This window comes from Eleutherodactylus coqui, chromosome 7, assembly GCF_035609145.1.
Source record: "Eleutherodactylus coqui strain aEleCoq1 chromosome 7, aEleCoq1.hap1, whole genome shotgun sequence".
NCBI lineage: Eukaryota > Metazoa > Chordata > Amphibia > Anura > Eleutherodactylidae > Eleutherodactylus > Eleutherodactylus coqui.
In genome coordinates, this window is record NC_089843.1 from 91734300 (window position 1) to 91761388 (window position 27089).

Here is a 27089-nt window from a genome sequence, read left to right on the forward strand (position 1 = left end):
ATCCAAGTCTCCACTGCAACTTTTTTTGAGTGATAGCTGCAGTTCCCTGTGTGGCATGCAACTCAAACTAATTTTTGATATAGCCTAATAGTTAAAATTGAAAAGTTGTGCTAGGAAAATTCATAGAAAAGCTCTAGCCTAAATGAGTTCTCCAGCATAAGAACATTTATGATAAGCAACAAGAACCAAAAATAATTCTGGGAGCGTGAATAACTGATTGACTTCATAAAAGTGCATTGCTAGATACACTTTTGTTAGTCTCATTGGTCTGATCTTGAAATAATATCCCTTTTGAGCAACAGCAAAAATTGTTCTTTGAACAATGGTTTGGGACCTGAAAGATCAGTACATTTACATTGTAAAATGTTGTAATACAAGGATGTTAAAGCTGTTAAGGACTTGGAACATTGGTGGATGCACATGTAAAAGAAATAGCTACTTTCAACTTAAATCTCTGTTTCTTCCTTTTCTGTTATTCTTTCCTTTAGAGAACTGCTTGTATAATGTTGACAAAAATCTTGTAGAACATAGAGTTGTTTTATTGTTTGGAAGACAGAAGCAAACTTTATGTCCTTTTACTTTATTTAGTGTAAGTAATCTTGGGAAAAATGCACTTGAAAGAAAAAGCAGTATCTGCACTGGACTGCTTGGAACTTGTTAAGTGCGTAAATGTGTGGCAATAAGTCACTTGACAGACTTGAGTTGTGCGCAGTAGAGCAGAAGATTAGAATACAACACATCTCCTGTAGAAAATATTAACAGAGATTAGTCTCTCATTCTATAGTCGAGACCCATTTAATATGTCCTTTTATTCCCCATAACAATATAAAACTAGCGCTCCAATAACAAGCTTATATATTCTAAATCAATTATAGTACATTAAGTATCACCCTCTCTTACAAGCCCTTCTGAGCCAGTTTTATTCCAGCTTTAAATTTCATTTTATTAATCTGAATTCCTTTGACTTGAACAAAAAAAATCAACATATCTGTCATTTTGGTTACTGGGTAGTAAATGATTTATTATTAGCTTTCCAGAAAGAGAATTTGACTATGAATGACATTGAATAAAGTCAGAAGATGAGCCAAAAACCTCAATGAAGATGTTTTAGGTAGATGTATTGGAACTCCTTTAAGGGTTAAGGTTTAAACTTAGCATGGGTGTAATGTTTGAGAGCTGATCAAATATGCATATATATCCAACCTCTATCAAAGTCAGAAATTTTGGTGTATGGAGTTAAAATTCTATGATTTGGAAGACCTGCTCAGCGATAATTTATGGACAAAAAAATGACCTACTTACAGTATATATATTGTATGTGTGTGTACTATACATAGAGCATTTTTTGTCCACAGATTATCACTGACCAGGTATTCCAAATCGTAGAAGTGTAACTCCGTACACCAAAATGTCTGATTGGCTGAGCACTGCCTCTGATTGATCACAGAGCTCAGCCAATCAGAGGCAGCACTTTCTAGGGGCGGGGATTTTTTAAATCCCCGGCCACCAGAATATAGAAGAAGACAGCCGGGGATGGGGAGAAGAGTGAGACAGCACTTCTAAGTGAGTTAACAGCTAGGGATGATTTTCGGGGTAGGGCTTATATTTTAAACTCCCCCCCCAAAAATCATCGCTGCGGGGGTTGCCTTCATCCCATTACATTCAATTGGATGGCAGCAGTGCTGGCCTCATTGGAAGCAATAGGATAACATCATGGTTCTCTGCCACAGCTGTGATAGCTGTGGCAGGGGATTCTTTCATTCCCGCGGGGAATCTCATCATCACTAAACACTGTGACAGTGCTGGTTGGGTCTCAGTTATTCCTGCTTTGTCATAATTTTTCTTAGACATTATTACTACCAGTTCATCTACTTTATTGGTTAGACTTTTAGCACTAGGCACAATACAGTTTTCAAGGTTTGGTTACAGCTACGTCAGCCCAGTTCTCTAAGAACCCAAATCCCTCTATCCTACATCAACTCTTCAGCAACTTGTTTGCCTCTCTAATTTTCCACTGCCTTTCTGGTGTGGCTCGTGGTTCAGGTAGTATTTAAAAAAATACTACTTTGGAGGTCCTTGCCCTAAATTTACATCTGAGTTTCTTGAAATCATTTTTAAGGACCTTCCGCCTTCCTTTTAACTATTTCACTGGTGCCAATGTGTATCATGACCGCTAGATCCTTACCAGCCTCTCCCAATAATCTGTCAACCCAATCCACAACATGTTGAACTGGAGCGCAAGGAAGATAATACACCATCATATTATGAAATTTCCCAAAAGAATGACTGCAATGCCATGTCAGTACAGAGAGTAGTTACTCAATCGATACAGGACGGCTCCAGTACTCACAGACCTGGCACAGTAGGATAAAGCCACATGAAGACCACCAAACTGTGTGGATGGCAATTACTGATAGACGGACAACTGCAGCACAGATGCAAGAAGTGGCTGGAGTCATAGTCACCTTATGATCAATTGTAAATTGATTGCTTCATGCAAGGTTGTATTCTCTGTCCTCCATGCAATGTATTCCATTAACCTGATTTCACTGCCAGCAACAACTAACCTGGTGTACTGCTATATACAACTGGACACATGAATGGTGAACAGTTGTGTTTAGTGACAAGTCTTGATTCTGTTTGGGGCAAAGGGATAATTATCAACTGTAACAACTTCGGATTGTTTGCTCGCATCACAGGTAGACACCAACAGGTTAAAATCCAAATTCTTATTTATTTTCACCTTCACAGCAATATCAGCTTTCTTCAGCACTGCTCTTTAGCACATAAACTTAAATGTCCTTTCAATTGAAGGTTTTAATAAACAGTCCAACTGTGTTTCTCACTCACTCTCCAGGGCAAACTTCATACAGTTCTCCTCAGTCCATGTCTCACACAGCTTTCCTCAGGAACGCTTCACCCAACTTTCCTGAGGCACACGATCAGTCTTTTCAGTGTCCAGGTCTCTCCCTGGACATCTCTCTGCCTCCCAGCCCAGGTCTCTCTCTGGACCTCTTGCTCTGGCTCTCAGACCACTTCCCTCTCTCTTCACATCTCTCAGGCTTCCAGCCCACTTTACCACAGAATGTAGCAGGAATGAACACCTACCGGTATATCCTATTCCTGCCCACACCTGTGGGTGTTTTCCCTTGTCTCAGGCACCAGAATGCTTGTCTGTTGCCCCCTAGAGGCCATTCTGTGTAGTGCACCTCTACACAACATATTTGTGGACATTTTGGAGAAAGGGCCTACCTTGCAGTGATTTTAGGGCACCACACAGATCCAACCCACACAGAACTGTTGTTCTGGACTTTGTTTCTGTGCATGTGCCACCCATCATATGAGGAAAAGATGGCAATCCTGGTATGAGTACTCATCTGTTGCATATATATGTGGAGATTGGTATTTAGTAGAGATGAGCGAGCATGCTCGTATAAGGCTGATGCTCGAGCGAGCATTGGTCTTTTTGAGTAACTGATTACTCGTCCGAGCACCATGCGGGGGGGCTGCGGGGGGCGAGGGCGGCGGGCAAAGAGTGAGAGAGATCTCTCGCATCAGCCTTAAACGAGCATGCTCGCTAATCTCTTGTATTTAGTTGTTAAAACCTTTTTATGATATTGCAATTTAAACTTTCTTGTGGTGTAATTGCAATGTGTTAAAGCAAGAATGCCATGATTAATGAATAATCTGTTGCTAGGCAGCTTTTGATTGGCTGTATGAACACTAGGGCATGCTTTAAGCATTTGTTTTATGTGTATAGGAAAAGCATATAATTCTATTGTAAATTACAATTGCTATTGTAGTCTAACATTTGTCAATACATCTTATGTGATTCCATAGCTATTGTTATCATCATTAGCCGAAGACACAGTGGAAGTCCATTAAATGTTAATCTAGTCATACATTAAGGATTTCAGGCAGCTATTGTTTGAACAGCTTGTCATTCATAATTGGCCTATGAAGGTTTCCTCTTGGATGATAATGCCATAACACAACAAATTGGACAACACAATTGATTGTGGCCTACTTTGGGCTTCCATTGATGAAGTGTAAATCTGTTCCCATCAGTATGAGTCACTATTCAACTACAACACCCAACAACAGCCAGAAACAATCCAACATAGCAGATCAACTATTGGGCAGATATCTATAATTTTCAGAAACTGGTCTAAATTGGCTTTTTCGGCCATGCAAAATTTCTAGTGTATGGTTACCTTTAGTTTTGTAGATGTATGGACGAAGAGGAACATCTAGTTTATTGGATATAAATATGTAAGCACAGTAAACAAGATATTTACTGATTAGAGTAGTTTAAACTATTGAACACATAAGAAAATAGCAAATTCAGTATTATCACTGTTAGGATTCTGGTTTTAACTGTCCATCTTGTCTCCAGTCAGCCATTTTATAAGATTCAGTTTAATTCTATTTGCAAACTAGCTAGTGTCTCCTTTAAGCATCCCACACCCTTTAGATCATTTCTCCTTTGGAAATTGAGATATGAATTTTCTAGGCGTGCAGCTAGCATCACTAGTGCAGCGATAGTCATGAAACATATCTAATTGTTATGTCTTAAATTTAGTGATAAAATGTATTGTTTGTCTATTTTTCAATCAAATGTCTGTTTCTCATGACTATACTTACTATATGTTTAAACTATGTACATGTTATGCAGCGATACGTGTTATCATTTGTCGTCTTGATATTTCTCTGACACAACATCATATACAAGAACAAAACACAAAGACTAAACACAGGCTCAATATCAAGCCAGGGATTGAAGTTATATGAAAAAAGCCCTATGATCAGTTATAACCAGTCAGGGAGCCGGTAACGCAGTGTATCCGTGGTCACCAACAATGTCCAGTGACCATATGCTGAATATTAGATGTCACTTAATCTAGGTATGGCCAGGTAGACTAGTACCGATAAAGGCCCTACTGGACGTGATTTGGGGCTAATGACCAAATGATGGTCAGTGGCTCATAAACTTCCAAGCACATAAAGGTTTTTTACTCTGGGTAAATACCCTGATTAGAAACAGATGGATGACTAGAAAAAATGTTGTCCAGGAAACACGGACATCGATTAGGATAGGTTCTCAAATATAAATTGGTTCAACGCGTTTCTGTCAGGTGTTGACGCATCAGGAACCCAATATCAGATAGCTGTCATCTAAATGATGGGTGTCATAACCCATAGATACCAATAATGTATAATGTGGCTGCCGTATGTTTGAGTTGGGGGTGGGACTGGATGCTTCATTACTTGTAAATTGTAGTCAAAGAGTAGTTGACACATGAGCGCTTTTTATGCGCTAGTCCGATAAATTATAGAACAGAAACCTATCTGCGATCTGCGATTCCTGTTCTCTTCTCTATATGCGCTCAATGGGGCCGGCGGCAGCAGCGCCGACCCCCTTGAGAACATATAGTAGGCAAATCATTCTCCTCTGCCACAGCTGTAACAGCTGTGGCAGAGAAGAATGATGTTTGCCCATTGAATTCAATGGAGCCGGCAATACAGCTGAATGACAGCTGAGAGCTGCCCCTGATTGGTCCCTGCGCTGAGCCAATCAGAGGCAGCACTCACTCACCCATTCATGAATTCATGAATGGGTAAGTGAGAGCTGCCTCTGATTGGTGAGGCTGTGACCAATCAGAGGCAGCTCATTCAGCAGGTGGGGATTTTAAATCCCCGGCTGCTGAATAATACTCAGAGCAGTTCAGGAGAACTGCCGGCCGGCCGCGGCTGAACTCCGTCTGCCGGGACCAGGTGAGTATGTATATTTTTTTGGTTTTTACACATTTCTGGATGAATTCCAGGGAAGGGCTTATATTTTTAAGCCCTTCCCAAAAATTCATCGTGAGATCGCCCGCAGCCCATTGCTTTCAATGGAGCCGGCTGTATTGCAGGCTCCATTGAATTCAATGCGCTGGACAGCTCCGGCCCGTTTCTAATGAAACGCGGCTAGGAGCAGTTTTTTCGGGCGATTTTTCGGCCCCGGTCACGCGATTTGCAGATGCGCATCCATCATGCGATCCGCAAATCGCGGGAAAAAACGCCCGTGTGACTAAGGCCTTAGAGAGATTATAGTACAGACCAAGCTAGTGACCAGCTAAATCTTATATTGACTATTTTACTAAGATAAATAATAGATCCTAATAAATTGACGTCTGATCTATAGAGTATTTGGTCTAAACTATTTTAATACCCTGTCCAATAGAGGTTACTAGGCTAGTATAGGGGATGAGCCCCAATTCTATTAAAGCAGAGTGGAAAGAAAGAGATGTGGCAGCACCTCCAGTCTGGATTGTAGACTGGAGATCAAATTCCTTTTCTCCATAAAGCTCTGTTTGTAGAATAAATGATATAATTCTTTTGAATACAGTCAACTGTCTGCATGTCACTGATTCCGATTATGCAGGCCTGCTTAAACTTAACTACTAATTCGGAACTCGGCAGCATATCAACTGAGCGGTCCCTAGAATATCTCTAACACCACTTAAAAATATTTCCTTTTCTCATAGATGGTTCTTTGTAAAGTAACATTATTATTTTTTGAAGTTTTCCATAGCAATGTAGTCACATCCACTGAATAATTTTAGAGGAGTTAAATTATAATAGTGGTCATAGGGTAGAGTAAGATGATTAAGTTATATGTTCTTTACATTGATCATTACCAATAAAACAAATACGGAATATGTACAGCAAATACATCAGGATGATCCTCAGCATTTCCAGCCGGACTGGAAATGAATAAAAACATATAGAACTACCAGTAAAGGACATTGATTTCAGTAAACTGTCAATCTCTCATTGCTATAGTGCTTCACAATATTTGTGCTTGTACGGGACTGACCATAATGATATACAGTAAATCAAGAACCATGCACATAATTCACTCTTGCACACTGAAGCACTTAGAGGAGAGGTAAGAAGCCTCCAACATAAGAAAAATAAATTCACTCTTACTGTGCTTAGTACATATTACCACTCTGTTTTACCTGTTCTTAGATGTGATAAAAGCCCCCGGTACAATATAACCAACAGGATACTTAAGCAATGTCAAAGGCTCTCATTTTATCATTGCTTGTCAAACTATCTCTCCAGCATTTACTGATAGTTCTCTGTTTTGCAATTGCCTGACAAATCTAACAGCTGCAGAAATGAAGCAAGGATGTGCAGGTAATAGAAAACTAGGATCTACAGTGACGGGTCAGCAATGGTTTAAAATTGCTTGTAATCATTCAGTCCCTTTTTCAGTGCTCTTCAATATAAAAATAACTTACTGCTTACATTTACTGCTTTTTAATTTGATTCTGTTTATGTGATATCTCATTTTAAACACACATCTATTAATTGTCTTTAAAAATTTCAACACAACTGTTCAATCAAGATAAACAAGAAGATAAAAAATGAAGGGAGTGAGCAAATCCCTATCACACCCTACTAAGATAGAGCACCCGTCCAAAAAGTGGCGACCCCAACATCAACTTGCCTCTAGTCACCCCTAAACGGGCCATGATAGGGCACAGAGCGCAAGGGAATAAGATGACAGATAAGAAAAGTAACCAGATGTTAAATCACCAAGATTCACCAATATAGGGTCAATATAAACCCACATGATGAAAAGTGCCAACTAAGGGCAGCAAATATATATTGTAAGAGGCTTGCTGTTTCAAATGACAATGGCTCCTGAGGTTCCAGTGCATTTCATCTGCAGATATATGAACTCATCATGGAACCATTTATTATAATCATATAATGGAGGAGACCAGAGAATAAACATCACCATAGTCCCACAAGTGCAATAAATGAATAATCAACCATTAGCGCAAAAAACACTCCGTGAGACCCATTCTTCTAAGAGTTCACAAACAATACTTGCAGGTGCTGTCCTGACTCTAGATTAATGTACTCAGGGAGTGGTAGAAGCAGCAATAAGTGAGCTTGATACACGTCTATAGGTCATGATGTTAACCTGTGGAGGTGTATCAAGCTACCTCAGTGTTCCTCCTACCATTCTCTGAGTGCATTCATCTACATGCAGAAACCATAAGAAAGGGAGTGTGACCTCTGGAAACTCTGGATGACAACGGGTCTCAGAGGAGTTGTACCTCGGCACATGAAGGTCTCTGTGTACTTACAAGCAAAGTCTGTATAGTTGTGGAAAAAGAGCTCAGGAAAATATCCTGCATCTAGTATTTTGTATAATACTAACAAGTGAGTAGATAAGGTTGTATGGACAATATTAATTTGTCACTGTAGGGTTCAGAACTAAAATATAACTTTTATTGAACTTTATAAAAAAGAACTTGATGAACAAGTCTCAAATAGGACACACATATAGCTAAAAGAGAGTACTCCTTAAACAAAATTCCCAGAGATAACGGAGTGGCCGTATTTCGGGATAGAGAATTTAAAGCTATACAGCTTTAAAAGGAGTAGACCATAGAAGGTTCAAAACAATCAGTGATTTGCTACAGAATTATGTAGTGTAGCTATAACCTTTTACTCAAAGGGTCAAACTAGCTAGTACGTTCAGAAGTTTCTCAGAACACCAACAACCTCGAGAAGTCTCCGTAGCCCTCTAATCGAGGGGTTAACTCGGTGATTGGGTTCAGAATTTTTGGAACTTCACACGTTACCCCAGCCTAGTTTAGTGCACAGGAGTATACATAAATCCCTCTAAATTGCACTCCAATAGAGACTTCAGGGTAATCTCAGCAGAAAAGAGAAGATCCACTCCTCCCAGATCTAGTCCACTATATATAGATAACTTCCCATGTGGCTATATCTGATGGAGAATAGACCATTGATAACTTAAAAAAAAAATTCCAAAATTGATTACTTCCAATCCAAAATAAGGAGAGGAAAGATAATCCATCAATTATATGGAATAATCTTAGGACGTCACTTCTTAAGAAAAATTACGCGGTTCGACGCGTTTCTGCTACAGTTAGAGTAGCGTCATCAGGAACCAAATTCCATATCTGGACGTCAAAAAGTCAGTAAACAACGTCCTTAAACTGCTCGACAAATTAGATTGTAGCGGAAGTTGTAAAGGTAAAGGAGAGGTAGACGATGCTAGCATTCAAAGGGTTAAATATCCCCCAGAGATTCCCCCCTAGAAAGCAATAAGAACGAGAGAAGGTAGCAGCACCAGCCTCTGTGGTAGGCTGGCGGCTAATGACCCATAGTGTGTCTCAACAGGGTTTAAGTAGTGGATAACTCCTCCCTTGATTCAGGGGTGTGTCGTCATATAGCCTATTAAAATAGAGTGCCTTGTAGCTCCACCTAATCTGACATCATTCACCTGTCACTTTTTTTTTTTTTCTCTCTTTATTGAATTCATCTGTCACATTCAACTGGTTGTTATGCTAATCAATGTTAATGCTGTGGGGTAGCTGGTCAGTTTGGAAGTATTCCACAGACTGTCCAGGGACTTGTTTATGATGCACCTCCTTGTTGTGATCCTGTTGTAAGCGTGCCGTTGCTATGGGGGCTCGGCTCCGCGTCCAGCGCTACCACGGTCCCATGTGATCAAACGTGGTGACGTAGGACGCTGAAAGGGTGCATAGGGAGAATTGTCATCTTCTCACCGTGCGCGCGCCCACGTGATCAAGCGCGATGACGTGGAGTGCTAGAAGAATGCACTGGGAGAACTTTGAAAAGTTATAGTTTCCCTGTGCACGCGATCACGTGTCTTCTCTGATTACAGGACCGAACCTGGTAGGAGAGTAAATCAGAGGGATGTGTAAATATCTACCCCTTACATCAACATGGCTTATCTTGTACTTATACTCCGATCATGTGACCGGTCCTGTTGGTGAAAATGATGAATGAGCCGTGTCTGTAACCTCCCCTAATGGTCACATGATCATGGCCGAGGACATGACTGGTAGTGTCCTATAATACTGTTGTGTAGTGCCCAAATAGACAGCGCCGAGGTGGATCATCCACTCAGTGCCCCTATTGGTAATTTGGTACCAGAGTGTCCCCAACGGTACACATAGGTAAGTATATCTTTAATAGTATATGATCATAAGACTTCAAAATTGGGCAAGCTTGTAGATAAACAGCTATCATATAATGTATTGCCAGCTAGTCCGGGTACCGACATAGTGGAAGACTATATCCACCCCTGTATGTTTTTAAGTATACAGGTAAGAGGGTTGGATTCTTTAATGATATCAACATGATGATGGGCATAGAATCATGTTCCACCATCAAATCTAATACACTTGTGGTCGGAATAAATGTCCAGGGCTTATTAGATAGATATAGGCAGATAAAGTCAATTTATGATGTTAACATCTGGTGCAATATTAGGCATACTCTATTAAGGCTGTATTCATATGACGCTTATAGGAGGAGATTGTATTGATAACACCTCATATCCTCTTAATAAATATCCGAAAAGAGAACAAAGGGGGCTAGATTACTAGAATGTATTGTTCAACTCAGGAAAGAAATATGACAGAGTTTAGTCCCAGTTCATATAAAGCATGCAAAAGAAAGGGTTTCATTCAGGCCCTTTGGTTGTATGCAGTCCATACGATAGGTCCATTGTGACTCCTTTTGAAGGAGGCTCTTGTCAAGGTCACCTCTCCTCCCATAGCTCCTGATGGATTCTACCCCCTGAAACATTAGTAGGTCAGGGTTACCCCCATGGTGTTCTCGCATGTGGTTTGCTACAGGTGTTTTGTCGGCTCGTCGTATATTCCCAAGGTGGGCAAGAATTCGTCGCCTGAATTCTTGCCTTGTCTTCCCTATATAGTTCTTCTTACAGGGGCATGTTGCCATATACACTAAATGGGAAGAACGGCAGTTGAAAAACTCTCTTAGCGTGTACATCTTACCAGCATAGGCACTCTTGATAGTGTCTCCCTTAAGGATATTTCGACACGCTAAGCAGTCAGAACACGGGAAAGTACCCATAGGTCTCGATATAGTCAGCCAGTTACCAGATTGTGGTGTCTTCAAGTGGCTCTTGACTACTCTATCCTTGATGTTACGATCCCGTCTGAAGGTTAGGAGCGGATTTGGAGGTGATATAGTTTTAAGGTCCGGGTCTTCTTGGAGAATCCCCCAATATTTGGAAAGGATGTTGCGCATATAAGGAACTCCATTGTCAAAAGTGGATATGATACGTAATTGACTATCTGGGTTCTTAATTTTAGGGACTAGCAGTTCTGGTCTGCTTTGTTGTTTAGAGAAATGATATGCTTTCTCTATGGAGTTAGTGGGATAACCTCTGTCTGAGAATCTGTTTTTCAACTCCGTGCTTTTATCTTCAAAGTTATTAGAATCTGAGCAGTTTCTCCTAAGGCGTAAAAACTGTCCTTTAGGTATCCCATTTTTCAGGGAATAGGGGTGGGCACTATCCCAAGCAAGCAGGCTATTGGAAGCGGTTGGTTTCCTGAAGAGAGAGGATTGTAGGTAGCCATCGTTAGTTTTGCTGATACAAACATCCAAGAAAGAAATGGAGTTCTCTTGGATCTCCATGGTAAGTTTGAGGTTGATTGAGTTGTCATTCAAAACATCAACAAACTCCATGAATGACTCATTGGTTCCAGTGCATAGGATCAGGATGTCATCAATAAATCTCAACCAAAGTGGGATGTTATCTGTCCACTTGGTGTGCTCTTCTGTGAAGACCATCTGTGTCTCCCACCAGCCCAGGAACAGATTTGCGTACGAAGGGGCACAGGGACTCCCCATCGCGGTGCCCCTGAGCTGGTGGAACAGATGGCCCTCGAACAGGAAGTAATTTTTAGTGAGCCCGAAGATCAGGAGATTTTCAACGAACTGGTTGTGATGCATGTATGCCGTTCCTCTCTGCTTCAGGAAGTGTCCAACCGCTTTAATCCCTTTATCATGGGGGGATAGAACTATACAATCCTTCTACATCTAAACTTGCCAATAGGGTACCGGGTTCAACATGAATTCCACCTATCAACCGTAATACGTCCGTAGTGTCACGGACGCATGATGGAAGCGCCGTGACAAATGGACGCAATATACGGTCTATGTAGATTCCTGCATTCTGTGTGAGATTCTCTACCCGAGAAACTATGGGTCTGCCCTTTAGGGGGTCCAGGCCCTTATGGACCTTGGGCAGACTGTAAAAGGTGGAGATCCTGGGATGAGCTGGCAGGAGAAAATCATGTTCAGAGGAATTAATACAACCCCAAGCCTTGGCCTGTTGCAAGATTTTTCTGAGATCAGTTAGAAATGTATCGGTTGGATCCGATGTTAATTTATAAAGATTCAATAAAAGTTATATTTTAGTTCTGAACCCTACAGTGACAAATTCAGTTTGACCATCTGGTGTTCCTCCTGCTCCTATGGACAATATTAGGATCATGTATACAGGCAACTTCCATTATCTGTGACACTTAATTAGAGACACCCGTTTAGTAATTTGTTGGACTTTCGTTGAGTTTAAGAACTGCAGCCACCCATTGTGATATAAATTTCACTACGTACTGAAATTGTTTTGCAGGAATATTGACCCATGGGATAACTTCTTTCCGTTGCCACAAATTAGATGGAGGTAGTGACATGGTCAAAGGAGTAAAAAAAGCAAGTTTGTGCCAGCAGCACCAATAATGTCCCACACTGGGTCAGACCGCTGTATGCAACAGCCAGTTATGGAGCATTTCTCTATTATGGTCTAAAGAGGTGACAGGAAGGATTCATCAATTCCTCCTGCTTAGGCCCAAATTCTAATCCTCCCATCAGCATGGTGCAATAAAAATTTGGATTCATCTAACTTGGTGATGTTTTTCCACCACTCGATGATTCAAATTTCTGCTCTTCTGCCCACTTGAGTCTTTTCTTTCTGTTTCTCTTAGACACCAAGAGCAATCAAACTAGTCATTTGCTGTTATAGGTCATCTGTACTACAGAACAATGTATTTTGCATTTGGACACATTAGTTGGAGCACCAGTACTATATTTGGGTGCAATTTGCCATCCCCATTGGAGCCCTTCTGTCAACAAATTGTTTACATCCCCAAGATGCCCTTTTGTAGGATGTTTTTCTTTGATCACACCGTTCTTCATATAGTCTTCACACCATTAAATGAGAAGACTCCAGACAGTAGGCAATGTGTGAAACACTGGTCCCCCGCTAGTCTCGCACTGATGACCAGGCCTCGTTTCAAGCCTATCCGATTGCTCAATTTCCTAATGTAGATTCATTCTGAAACTGATCTACAGAAAACTTGTTCACTTGATTTTATGGTGCACTTCAGGATCATGTGTCTAATTCCAGTACATGGAAACTCCAATCGTAAATGGGCTGGTGTCTCTAATAAAGTGGCCAAACAGTGTACTTATGCTGTAGGTATTTGATCCATGAGGTTGTCGCATCACATGACTTCAAAATAGGTTTATACGAAATGAACATATTTCAATTATAGTAAATAATCTGATATACTTCATTTTCCTATACGCCACTTGACGTACATGTCATTATTTTTTATGATCACATTTTGTTTACTCCTCCAATGACACATTTTCTGTATTTCCACAGTCTCTTTTTTTATCATTTTACACTTTGAATTTTACTTTGTATACTTCAAATGTTTCTGCTCTGTTGACACAGAAGAGGTCATTAAATATCAACTGGCTTTAAAAAAAAACCTTAGTCTTCACATGATATTTGTTCTCAAAACATTACCTGTGACTCTAAGTCGTTCAGCACCAATAATGATTTCCTCCTCATCAGCTGAGAACAGCATCTTCCCATCCTCATTTGACTTTACTTCAAATCTTTTACACTGTGCTTCCACAGCATCTGAACCTGCATTGCAAAGAGAAGACACATGGATTTAAAGGCAACATGCATCAAAGTAGATTTAGTGAAGGACCAGCCAAGTGTTGAGTTGATAGATGGTACGCACTTAGCATTACTTAGCAAGACATGGCTTTGCTTGAACATAACTGAGAGATAAACTGTGCAGATACCAGTAAAGAAAAACTGTTATGTACTGTATCACATGCGACTTGTAGTTTTGAATATATAGTATATTATACCTATAAGATGTGTCATGGTGCGCTGGCTGTAACTCAAGAACTGATGTCACGGCATGAGCCCCAACCTACATTATTCGCTTATCGGCAGATGTGTACTATCATTTTGCTGTGTAGTCATATGACGGTGGCAGCCAATCACATCTTACTATGGGATGTGGTATAAAATATACGAAAAAAAACCTGGTGCTCCAGTAAGTGGATAGAAAGGATATAGCAAGAAGAAGGACGTACTTAGCAGGGGTGTCAGTGAAAATGACACTGACACCCCTGCTAAGTAAGTCCTTCTTCTTGCTATATCCTTTCTATCCACCTACTGGAGCACCAGGGTTTTTTTTTTTGTATATTTTATACCACTTCCTGTTGCCTCTGGTATATGCTTTTACCTAGAGTTACCCTGTGATGCTCTCCCCTATTGGGATGTCCCTTTGACTAGCTATTTGGATATATTGATGACATCACCCACTTTTGACATCACCTACCATCCAGGACCATTAGACGAACCGTGACCTTTCCCATAGGGTCCGGTTACGTCTGGGGTAAGTTTTTTTCTGCTTTTTTAAAATTTATTGTCATCCCCTCCACCTCAAATTGGAGCGCTAATCTCATCTTTTTTACCTATCTTACTATGGGATGTGATTGCTAGCCTTGTACATGAGATAATACACATCGTAAATGTCTGCAGGGCATGGAAAGAGCTGCAGCAATGAATGATGGAGACATTAAGACAACAAGTATGAACCAACTTGACTAGACACAAATGCCATATGTAAGTAGAATCCAATACTTTAACTTTAATTTTTCTTTTAAAGCTATTTTAGATAATTATGTTCAAATACATGTCTATAGTGAGTGCATATCCTTAATGTTTTACACTGGTTTCTCCAGCACTGTAGTATAGAATGCTACAGTATTTGCATCCTTTGCCTTATCACACTTATCAGAAATCTCCATAAAACTGTCAACACTTTGTGGCATATATCAAAAATATGTAACAATACCAAACAAAAGCAACTCAAAGTTACAGTTTACCTTCTGGTGACTGAACCTATAAAGATACTATAATCTAGATAAACCTATCACAGCCTACAATGTTTCAAAATCAAAATAATGCACTTGGTTGAACTCAATTTAAATATGTATGGTTAACAATACTTGAAGATGTAGGGCAGCTTTAGGGCACTCACCCACTGGCGTTTGCGATTTTCGTGCGTGAAAAATGCAGCGTTTTCGTTGCGTTTTTGGCGGCGTTTTCGCGGCTTTTTCGCGGCATTTTTGCGGCTTTTTGCGTTAATTTACATTGACATTCATGGGTGCATTAAGAGAAAAATAAGGACACATATGCAACTGACAGTTCCTATGTTAAAAATTGCAACGGACTGAAACAAAAAACGCCAGTGGACAGGAGTACATTCAAAACTAATTGCTCTTGAGAAAAAACGCAAAACGCAAAGGAAAAAAAATCGCCAGTGGGTGGGCGCCCTTAGGTTAAAGCTACTATAAAAAGGAAATTATAATATAAAATAATGACCCATCCTTAGGATAGGCCATTAATAGAGATGAGCGAGCACCAAAATGCTCGGGTGCTCGTTACTCGGGACGAACTTTTCGCGATGCTCGAGGGTTCGTTTCGAGTAACGAACCCCATTGAAGTCAATGGGCGACCCGAGCATTTTTGTATTTCGCCGATGCTCGCTAAGGTTTCCTTGTGTGAAAATCTGGGCAATTCAAGAAAGTGATGGGAATGACACAGCAACGGATAGGGCAGGCGAGGGGCTACATGTTGGGCTGCATCTCAAGTTCACAGGTCCCACTATTAAGCCACAATAGCGGCAAGAGTGGCCCCCCCCCTCCCAACAACTTTTACTTCTGAAAAGCCCTCATTAGCATGGCATACCTTAGCTAAGCACCACACTACCTCCAACAAAGCACAATCACTGCCTGCATGACACTCCACTGCCACTTCTCCTGTGTTACATGCTGCCCAACCGCCCCCCCCTCCCCCCCACAGCGCACACCAAAGTGTCCCTGCGCAGCCTTCAGCTGCCCTAATGCCTCACCACCCTCATGTCTATTTAGAAGTGCGTCTGCCATGAGGAGGAACCGCAGGCACACACTGCAGAGGTTTGCACGGCTAGGCAGCGACCCTCTTTAAAAGGGGCGGGGCGATAGCCCACAATGCTGTACAGAAGCAATGAGAAATAGAATCCTGTGCCACCGCCATCAGGAGCTGCACACGTGGGCATAGCAATGGGGAACCTATGTGCCACACACTATTCATTCTGTCAAGGTGTCTGCATGCCCCAGTCAGACCGGGCTTTTTAATTCATAGACACAGGCAGGTACAACTCCCTATTGTGAAGTCCCTGTCGACCGACAGCATGGGTGGCTCCCTGGAACCCACCGGCGATACACAAAAATATCCCATTGCATTGCCCAACACAGCTGAGGTAGTAATGTCGTGCTTAATGCAGGTGGGCTTCGGCCCACACTGCATGCCCCAGTCAGACTGGGGTTCTTTACAAGTGGAAACAGATGCATTTATAATTCCCTGTGGACCCACAGCATGGGTGGGTGCCAGGAAGCCACCGGCGGTACATAGAAATATCCCATTGCATTGCCCAACACAGCTGAGGTAGTAATGTCATGCTTAATGCAGGTGGGCTCCGGCCAACACTGCATGCCCCAGTCAGACTGGTAATATGTACCTTAACAGTAACCGCGTTGGTGGTAATGTGGTGGTGACTGCGGACCTAGTAGCACGGTTTTATTTTGTTGGTTTTCGGAATGTGGCCAGGATTAAGTGGGCCGTGGCAGGGGATGTTTTGGAGGCACTACGTGTCCTCTCCACGTGTCCGTGGTTATATGCACCTTAACAGTAACAGCGTTGGTGGGAAATGGCCTCGCCGCCATCATGTCTTTGGGAAGCCTCTGTTTCCACACCCCAGAGACATACCATTAGCAGCGGTATAGGCAGAGCCCAGAATTAGTAACATTTCAGCCGTAGCATTAGCGACAGGCCCCACTAACATATCACTAGCAGCATTATAGGGGGAGCACAGTCTTAGTTCCATTTCAGTAATAGTAGCAGCCTACACAGGCCCCAGTAACAATTCCGAAGCAGCAGTATAGTGGGAGCGCAGTCTTCGTTCCATTTCAGTAATAGTAGCAGCCTACACAGGCCCCAGGAACAATTCTAAAGCAGCAGTATAGGAGGAGCATAGTCTTAGTTCCATTTAAGTCATTGTAGCAGCCTACACAGGCCCCAGGAACAATTCCGAAGCAGCAGTATAGTGGGAGCGCAGTCTTAGTTCCATTTCAGTAGCTGCAGTATAGCCAAGGCCCAAGTTACATTTATGTAGCTAAAGTGTAGGCCAACCCCACACACACTTCTGTACCATGAGTGCAGGCGAAGAACATACAAATTGCTATGATTACACTGTAGGTGAGGGCCCCAAAACATTGGTGTACCAATAGTACTAATGTACCTCAGTAAAAATTGGCCATGCCCAACCAAGATGGCAGGTGAAACCCATTAATCGCTTTGGTTAATGTGGCTTAAGTGGTAACTAGGCCTGGAGGCAGCCCAGTTTAACTAAAAATTGGTTCAAGTTAAAGTTTCAACGCTTTTAAGAGCATTGAAACATATAAAAATTGTTTAGAAAAATTAGATGAGTGAGCCTTGTGGCCCTAAGAAAAATTGCCCGTTCAGCGTGATTACGTGAGGTTTCAGGAGGAGGAGCAGGAGGAGGAGGAGGAATATTAGACACAGATTGATGAAGCAGAAATGTCCCCATTTTGGATGGTGAGAGAGAACGTAGCTTCCATCCGCGGGTGCATAATACGTATTGCTTAGGTATCGCTGCTGTCCGCTGGTGCAGAAGAGAAGTCTGGGGAAATCCAGGCTTTGTTCATCTTGATGAGTGTAAGCCTGTCGGCACTGTCGGTTGACAGGTGGGTACGCTTATCCGTGATGATTCCCCCAGCCACACTAAACACACTCTCTGAGAAGACGCTAGCCGCAGGACAAGCAAGCACCTCCAGGGCATACAGCGCGAGTTCAGGCCACATGTCCAGCTTCGACACCCAGTAGTTGTAGGTGGCAGAGGCGTCACGGAGGACGGTCGTGCGATTGGCTACGTACTCCCTCACCATCCTTTTACAGTGCTCCCGCAGACTCAGCCTTGACTGGGGAGCGGTGACACAGTCTTGCTGGGGAGCCATAAAGCTGGCAAAGGCCTTGGAGAATGTTCCCCTGCCTGCGCTGTACATGCTGCATGATCTCTGCGCCTCCCCTGCTACCTGGCCCTCGGAACTGCGCCTTCTGCCACTAGCGCTGTCGGATGGGAAGTTTACCATCAGTTTGTCCACCAGCGCCCTGTGGTATAGCATCGTTCTCGAACCCCTTTCCCCTTCGGGAATGAGAGTGCAAAGGCTCTCCTTATACCGTGGGTCGAGCAGTGTGTACACCCAGTAATCCGTAGTGGCCAGAATGCATGTAACGCGAGGGTCACGAGAAAGGCATCCTAACATGAAGTCAGCCATGTGTGCCAGGGTACCTGTACGCAACACATGGCTGTCTTCACTAGGAAGATCACTTTCAGGATCCTCCTCCTCCTCCTCTTCCTCCTCCTCAGGCCATACACGCTGAAAGGATGACAGGCAAGCAGCATGGGTACCGTCAGCAGTGGGCCAAGCTGTCTCTTCCCCGTCCTCCTCATGCTCCTCATGCTCCTCCTCCTCCTCCTGAACGCGCTGAGATATAGACAGGAGGGTGCTCTGACTATCCAGCGACATACTGTCTTCCCCCGGCTCTGTTTCTGAGCGCAAAGCGTCTGCCTTTATGCTTTGCAGGGAACTTCTCAAGATGCATAGCAGAGGAATGGTGACGCTAATGATTGCAGCATCGCCGCTCACCACCTGGGTAGACTCCTCAAATTTTCCAAGGACCTGGCAGATGGCTGCCAACCAGGGCCACTCTTCTGTAAATAATTGAGGAGGCTGACTCACACTGCGCCGCGCAAGTTGGAGTTGGTATTCCACTATAGCTCTACGCTGCTCATAGAGTCTGGCCAACATGTGGAGCGTAGAGTTCCACTGTGTGGGCACGTCGCACAGCAGTCGGTGCACTGGCAGATTAAACCGATGTTGCAGTGTCCGCAGGGTGGCAGCGTGCGTGTGGGATTTGCGGAAATGTACGCAGAGCTGGCGCACCTTTCCAAGCAGGTCTGACAAGCGTGGGTAGCTTTTCAGAAAGCGCTGAACCACTAAATTAAAGACATGGGCCAGGCATGGCACGTGCGTGAGGCTGCCGAGCTGCAGAGCCGCCACCAGCTTACGGCCGTTGTCACACACGACCATGCCCAGTTGGAGGCTCAGCGGCGCAAGCCAGCGGTCGGTCTGCTCTGTCAGACCCTGCAGCAGTTCGTGGGCCGTGTGCCTCTTCTCTCCTAAGCTGAGTAGTTTCAGCACGGCCTGCTGACGCTTGCCCACCGCTGTGCTGCCACGCCGCGTGACACCGACTGCTGGCGACGTGCTGCTGACACATCTTGATTGCGAGACAGAGGTTGCATTGGAGGAGGAGGAGGAGGAAGGTGCTTTAGTGGAGGAAGCATACACCGCCGCAGATACCACCACCGAGCTGTGGCCCGCAATTCTGGGGGTGGGTAGGACGTGAGCGGTCCCAGGCTATGACTCTGTCCCAGCCTCCACTAAATTCACCCAATGTGCCGTCAGGGAGATATAGTGGCCCTGCCCGCCTGTGCTTGTCCACGTGTCTGTTGTTAAGTGGACCTTGGCAGTAACCGCGTTGGTGAGGGCGCGTACAATGTTGCGGGAGACGTGGTCGTGCAGGGCTGGGACGGCACATCGGGAAAAGTAGTGGCAACTGGGAACCGAGTAGCGCGGGGCAGCTGCCGCCATCATGCTTTTGAAAGCCTCCGTTTCCACAAGCCTATACGGCAGCATCTCCAGGCTGATCAATTTTGCAATGTGCACGTTTAACGCTTGAGCGTGCGGGTGCGTGGCGTCGTACTTGCGCTTGCGCTCCAACACTGGCTCTAGCAACGTCTGGACGCTACGCTGAGAGACATTGCTGGATGGGGCCGAGGACAGCGGAGGTGAGGGTGTGGGTGCAGGCCAGGAGACGGTAGTGCCTGTGTCCTCAGAGGGGGGTTGGATCTCAGTGGCAGGTTGGGGCACAGGGGGAGAGGCAGTGGTGCAAACCGGAGGCGGTGAACGGGCATCGTCCCACCTTGTGGGGTGCTTGGCCATCATATGCCTGCGCATGCTGTTGGTGGTGCCTCCCCAGCTGATCTTGGCGCGACAAAGGTTGCACACCACTGTTCGTCGGTCGTCAGGCGTCTCTGGGAAAAACTGCCACACCGTAGAGCACCTTGACCTGTGCAGGGTGGCATGGCGCGAGGGGGCGCTTTGGGAAACAGTTGGTGGATTATTCGGTCTGGCCCTGCCTCTTCCCCTGGCCACCGCACTGGCTCGGCCTGTGCCCACACCCTGACTTGGGCCTCCGTGTCCTCGCCCGCGTCCACGTCCTATAGGCCTACCCCTACCCCTCAGCATGGTGTATTACCAGTGATTTGATTTCCCAGTGATTTGATTTCCCAGTAATTTGATTTCCTGCAGCCAAAATAGAATTTTTTCCCTTGTTTTTCAAAGGACAAGCCACACTGCGTGTATTCAATGAATACTACTAAGTTTAATAACTGTGTTGTGGCCCTGCAAATGTGTCAGAGAACTGCAGTGATGCAAAGTTATTCGCTCCAGCAGATCAGGGATTTCCCATGCAGGAAAGAAATTGGCGCAAGCCTGCAGCCAAAATAGAATTTTTTCCCTTGTTTTTCAAAGGACAAGCCACACTGCGTGTATTCAATGAATACTACTAAGTTTAATAACTGTGTTGTGGCCCTGCAAATGTGTCAGAGAACTGCAGTGATGCAAAGTTATTGGCTCCAGCAGATCAGGGATTTCCCATGCAGGAAAAAAATTGGCGCAAGCCTGCAGCCAAAATAGAATTTTTTCCCTTGTTTTTCAAAGGACAAGCCACACTGCGTGTATTCAATGAATACTACTAAGTTTAATAACTGTGTTGTGGCCCTGCAAATGTGTCAGAGAACTGCAGTGATGCAAAGTTATTGGCTCCAGCAGATCAGGGATTTCCCATGCAGGAAAGAAATTGGCGCAAGCCTGCAGCCAAAATAGAATTTTTTCCCTTGTTTTTCAAAGGACAAGCCACACTGCGTGTATTCAATGAATACTACTAAGTTTAATAACTGTGTTGTGGCCCTGCAAATGTGTCAGAGAACTGCAGTGATGCAAAAGTTATTCGCTCCAGCAGATCAGGGATTTCCCATGCAGGAAAAAAATTGGCGCAAGCCTGCAGTAAAACGTAGCTGGCTGCGTCTGATTTTTTTAAACGTTCTGCACACAGCACACACGTACCCAGAGCCCTGAGGACTGTCAGAGGCAGTCGAAATAGAATTTTTTCCCTTGTTTTTCAAAGGACAAGCCACACTGCGTCTATTCAATGAATAATGTATGTCTTCTGGCCCTGCCTACACAATTCTATCCCTGTAGTATTAATGCCGGGTGCAATGGTCTGCACAGCCGGTTTTGAGAAAGAAAAAAAAATGCAACACTGCTAACAGCAGCCTGGACAGTACTGCACACGGATAGATGTGGCCCTAGAAAGGACCGTTGGGGTTCTTGAAGCCTACACTAACTCCTAACGCTCTCCCTACAGCAGCTCCTGCACGATACCACTGTCCCTCAGCTAACTCACAAGGCATCTGAGGCGAGCCGCGGGAGGGGCCGATTTTTATACTCGGGTGACATCTGATCGCCCCAGCCACTCACAGCAGGGGGGTGGTATAGGGCTTGAACGTCACAGGGGGAAGTTGTAATGCCTTCCCTGTCTTTCAATTGGCCAGAAAAGCGCGGTAACGTCTCAGAGAGGAAACTGAAAGTAACCGGAACACCGCGTGGTACTCGTTACGAGTAACGAGCATACCGAACACCCTAATATTCGCACGAATATCAAGCTCGGACGAGTACGTTCGCTCATCTCTAGCCATTAATGTTCAATAAGTTGAAGTCTGGTACCCTTACTGATCACACAGGGATGCCCTATTCTAAAGAATAAGTAATTAATAATTATGTCTCTTGTTGCAGATCAGTAGCGTGGTCAGGGGAAGCCAGAGGTTGGTACATGGGTGGTATCAGTTTGTAGTACAAGAGGAGCAAGTAGCATAGTCAGTGGAAGCCAGAGGTCGATACATGGGTAGCATCACTTCGTAGTACAAGAGGAGCAGGCAGGTACTATTGTCAGTGGAAGCTAGAGGTCGGTACACGGGTAGTATTAGTTCGCAGTAGAAGAGGAGCAGGCAGGTAGCGTAGTGAGTGGAAGCTAGAGGTTGGTACATGGGTAGTATCAGTTTGTACTACAAGGGGAGCAGGCAGGTAGTATAGTCAGTGGAAGCCAGAGGTCAGTACATGGGTAGTATTAGTTCACAGTACAAGAGGAGCAAGCAGGTAGTGTAGTCAGTGGAAGACAGAGGACAGAAACGCTGCTCTAGCAAATTTCCCATAGGGTTTTTACTCTCACAACTATACTCATTTATACCCTATTGCAATCAAAAAGTGCTGTGTGTAGCATAGCAGAGCTGTGTGTGTGCATTGTATAGCAGAGCTCTGTGTGTTTACAGCATAACAGTGCCCTGTGTTTATAACATAGCAGAGCTGTGTGTGTGCATTGTATAACAGAGCTCTGTGTGTTTACAGCATAACAGTGCCCTGTGTTTATAACATAGCAGAGCTGTGTGTGTACATTGTATAGCAGAGCTGTGTGTGTACATTGTATAGCAGAGCTGTGTGTGATATGGAATAGCAAAGCTTTTTTGTGTGTAGCATAGCAGAGCTGTATATGTGTAGTGTAGAAGGCATGTGGAAACATACAGAAAAGGTCACACCAAATATAAGGGTCATTTCAGAAATAACGCAATTGTTGCACAATTTTGTCTGCACTTTGCACGCCAAAGTTCTAAACCAAAGTAGAGTACAATGTATGTGAATAGAGTTTTTAGAGAAACCATTTACTCTCAGCAGAAGAAATATGAAGCAGAAACTTTCGAATTCGCAGCATGCTCTATCACAGAAAAGCAGTGAATTTTCACAGCAGGTTTCATTGACGGCAATGCAATAAGTGAAAACTGTCATGAAAATCCACACCAAATGAAGTCATGTGTGGATTTTGGTGCAGATTACCCTTAGGGCTCTTTCACACAGGTGTATTTGCGTTCACAAAATTTTCATGCAATACACGAAGACTAGAACCAATTGATTTCAATGGGTTCGTTCTCATTTCCTTTTTTGGCGCGCGGAAAAAAAAAACAGCATGCTTTATTTTTGTGCACATTTGCAGACCAAAAGTCTGTGTGGGGTGCGCAAATGTAGGCACAATGCACAATGGGATGCACAATACGCTGCAAAATTCTGCAGGAAAAAGAATAATTCTGGAACTGATTCGGCTAAAGAGTCATTTAAATTGGGGTGTGGTTGTATTCTGTGCCCAAAAAACCATGTCCTGCAAGCACAAAATGTACAGTAAAATACACAGATGCGTGCGCAAAAAAGCGTTGTACTGTGTGCGATTACGTTGTACTAAGGTGTGCGCAAAAAACGCATACGCCAGTGTAAAGCCTTCAGAACACCAAGTAAGGAGGTTCTACATTAGACCACCAAGGTTAATCACATTAATCCCTCTTTTTCAGACCACCAAAAAAGTTTTAATCATCATGAAATATATTTTTCCCATTTTTTGTTGTCTAAACCTGGGTGTGTCTTACAGTCTGAATGCACGGTGATTCCCAAGCTCAATATTGTATTGATCTGCAGATAACATATATACAGTACGTTGGCTTCTAACTTCAAAGTTTGCAGTAAATGGGACACAGCTAATAATTGATGACGTTTGGTACAGCAGATGCTTGGACAGAAGATAAAGAAGAACATTGTACACAGAATAACACTCAAGAGCCAAGTCAAATTAATGAGGCATTTTTATGAGTGTGCTAACAAAGCAATATTCTCTCATTTTAACCTCAAATGGAAAGGATGTGAGAATAGAAACATACACTGTAAATCTCCATAAAGGGTCTAGAAGTAATGGACAGTGAACATGTTTCAAGTACTCGTTTATTGAAATTATCTATCAGTAGGCACTAATAGAGTCATAATCTCTTACATCCTTCCATTTACATGAAACAAATATCATCTGGATGGGCAGCAGTTAACAAAAGGCAACACTTCGGCATATAAGAAATGTAACAATGTAATCCTAATTTACAAAATGACCTAAAATAGAACTACATGTAAAAATAAAATAAATACTGATAATTACTACACTAACATGGAAGTCTAGTATGTCTAATACTTGTTAGGATTCTGAACACCCTTTTACATATATAGTCTCTGCTTTTCTTTAGAATCACCTCATTTAAAAAAATACACCTTTCAGGAGGCGAATAGTAATGTTGCAGGGCACTTACATTCCAATACATCTGACCAGCGCAAAACAACAGAATCAGTGATTAAATGCGATAAACATTGAATTAGCAAGTGCAGGACCAGATAATATGGAGGGCAAAAGAACAATAGCCGAAGGGATTTCTACAGCTTTGTGCCTTCACCCTCCAGTTCCTTTCATTGCTTTACAGATACTCCCAGCAGACAAGGGAGTTGCTAAGGTCAAACGTATAAGCATACCAATATTTATTACTAGGGCTTAAAATTCCATTTTCTTGTTGACACAGCTAACTAGAAATCTGGTAGTTGTGCATGGATGTATCCCGTCATAGGTCTCCTGCACAGAGGCAAGAAATACCACGGCGGGATTTCCCGCAGAATTTCCGCCCGTGCCCGCTGCCATAGCATTGCATTAGATAATGCAATCCTATGCTGACAGACATGATTTAACCGCGTAAAAACTCGCCCGGTAAACAAATCGCAGCATGTCCTATTGCTGTGCGAGCCTCACAGAGGCCCACACATAAATGTCACGGCTGACACGCAAGCTCTGCCCTGCGCATATGCCGGCTGGGCGGCAGCCGGCACATAGCAGAGCGGAGAAGACGCCTAGAGAAGGTAAACCATGGTGGTCACTGCAGGGGCACGGCTCGCATCCTAGGTTTAAATCTGATCAAGAACAATATCTACATGGAGTTTGTGTGTGTTTTTTCCCCACACTCCAAAAACATACAGTGTTATTAGGTGAATATAGATTCTGAACCCCAATGGGGACAGAAAATATCAATCGATGTAAAGCACTGCATAATATATAAAGGTGATTATTATGAAACACAAGGAGAGCTTACAAGCACCATGCAAATACTGTCAGGATCAGACTTAGTACCCCAACACTGAGCCAGAGGAGGATCTCCTCCTCTATTCAAACCAAACGTTTTTCTTAAATTCAGTGATCCGCCTAAACCAAACTTTTTAAAAGTTCACTCATCTGTGTTAATGTCCAACATCAGTGATCCACATATTATATGACACGAGGAAACAGGCAATCATCACATTTTCTTCACCAACCATATGTGCATTTAAGTCATACAATTGGCTGAAAAAGATGGGCCTTTAGGGCTCATGTCCACGGGCAAAATAAGAATTAAAATCCGCAGCGGATTTTAACTCTTCTTCTGCCCGCGGATCCGCACCCCATAGGGATGCATTGACCACCCGCGGGGTAGATAAATACCCGCGGATGGTCAATAAAAGGGATTTTAAAAAAAATGGAGCATGAAAAAATCCGGACCATGCTCCATTTTCATGCGGGTCTCCCGCGGGGACGGCTCCCGCGGGCTTCTATTGAAGCCTATGGAAGCCGTCCGGATCCGCGGGAGACAAAAATCGGGATTTACTCACCCGCTCCGTTTCTTCTCTTCTCTGCGGCGCCATCTTCTCTCAGTCGCGGCCGGATCATTTTGCTTCGGGCCGGCGCATGCGCGGGGCACGTCACCGACGTCATCATGCGCTTCCGCCGAGCCGAAGAAAGAAGATCCGGCCGCGAGGCAGAGAAGATGACGCCGCGGTGAAGAGAAGAAACGGAGCGGATGGGAGGTGAGTTAATTCTGATTTATTGTTATTTTCGGCGCTCATGTCCATGGAGAATCTGCAGCGGATCTGATTTTCCCCGTGGACATGAGGCCTTAGGCCTCCTTCCCACGAGCGTGATGGGCTCCGCCGCGTAATATTACGCTGTGAAGCCCGTCACGGCGCCCCCCAGAGCCCCTATACTTACCTGCGGGAGATAGCGTGAAATCGCTTCCCCGCCCACCGCCGCCGCGTCACCGCCCGTCACCGCCCACCGCCACCGCGTCACCAGCCGTGTCACGTGACGCGGCCGGCCGCGTCATATGGCGTCATATGACGCGCGGCGGTGGGCGGGAAAGCGTTTTTTCACGCTATCTCCCGCTGGTTACAGCGGGAGATAGCGTGAACGGACGGCTTCCATTGACTGCAATGGAAGCCGTCAGTGCGTACAGCCCGTCCTCACCCCCAGAAAATAGAGCATGCTGCGGGTGAGGACGGGAGAAATCGCGGTGCGTAATTCCGCGGTGGAATTACGCATCGTGAGCATTGTGCTATTAGGTTCAATAGAACCTAATAGCTGCGGGCAACGCAGCGGATTTTCGCCGCGAATTACGCGGCGGAAATCCGTTCGTGGGAAGGAGGCCTAAGTGATGCACTAAGAGACGTAACGACACTGCAGAAACCTTATGGATCAGTTAAGAATCATTGATGTTGGCTATGCTATTTTTTCCGTTAAAATTACAGACACCATAATGCAAACTAAGCGGACACCATTATAGCCAATGGGCTTTATCAGGCACCAATAGTGCGCATCATGCAACGTATATGGCCCTGCCATTATTTTAGTTTTTCTGTTCATACAATGGAACAAGAAAATGTAAACACGACGCAAATGTGAACCTATTCTAATTGATAGCTGTTCAGTCTGTTAATGG

General features: G+C 43.9%; 1 protein-coding gene across 1 annotated transcript in view; it reads right to left on the reverse strand.

Moving 5' to 3' along the window:
- Nucleotides 1-27089, reverse strand: part of SGCZ (sarcoglycan zeta) — a 648899-nt gene that overhangs the window by 38165 nt on the left and 583645 nt on the right. The window contains exon 6 of the mRNA XM_066574655.1: nucleotides 13694-13816. Within this exon, the coding sequence (XP_066430752.1) occupies nucleotides 13694-13816 (123 nt within the window). The remainder of the gene's footprint in view (nucleotides 1-13693; nucleotides 13817-27089) is intronic.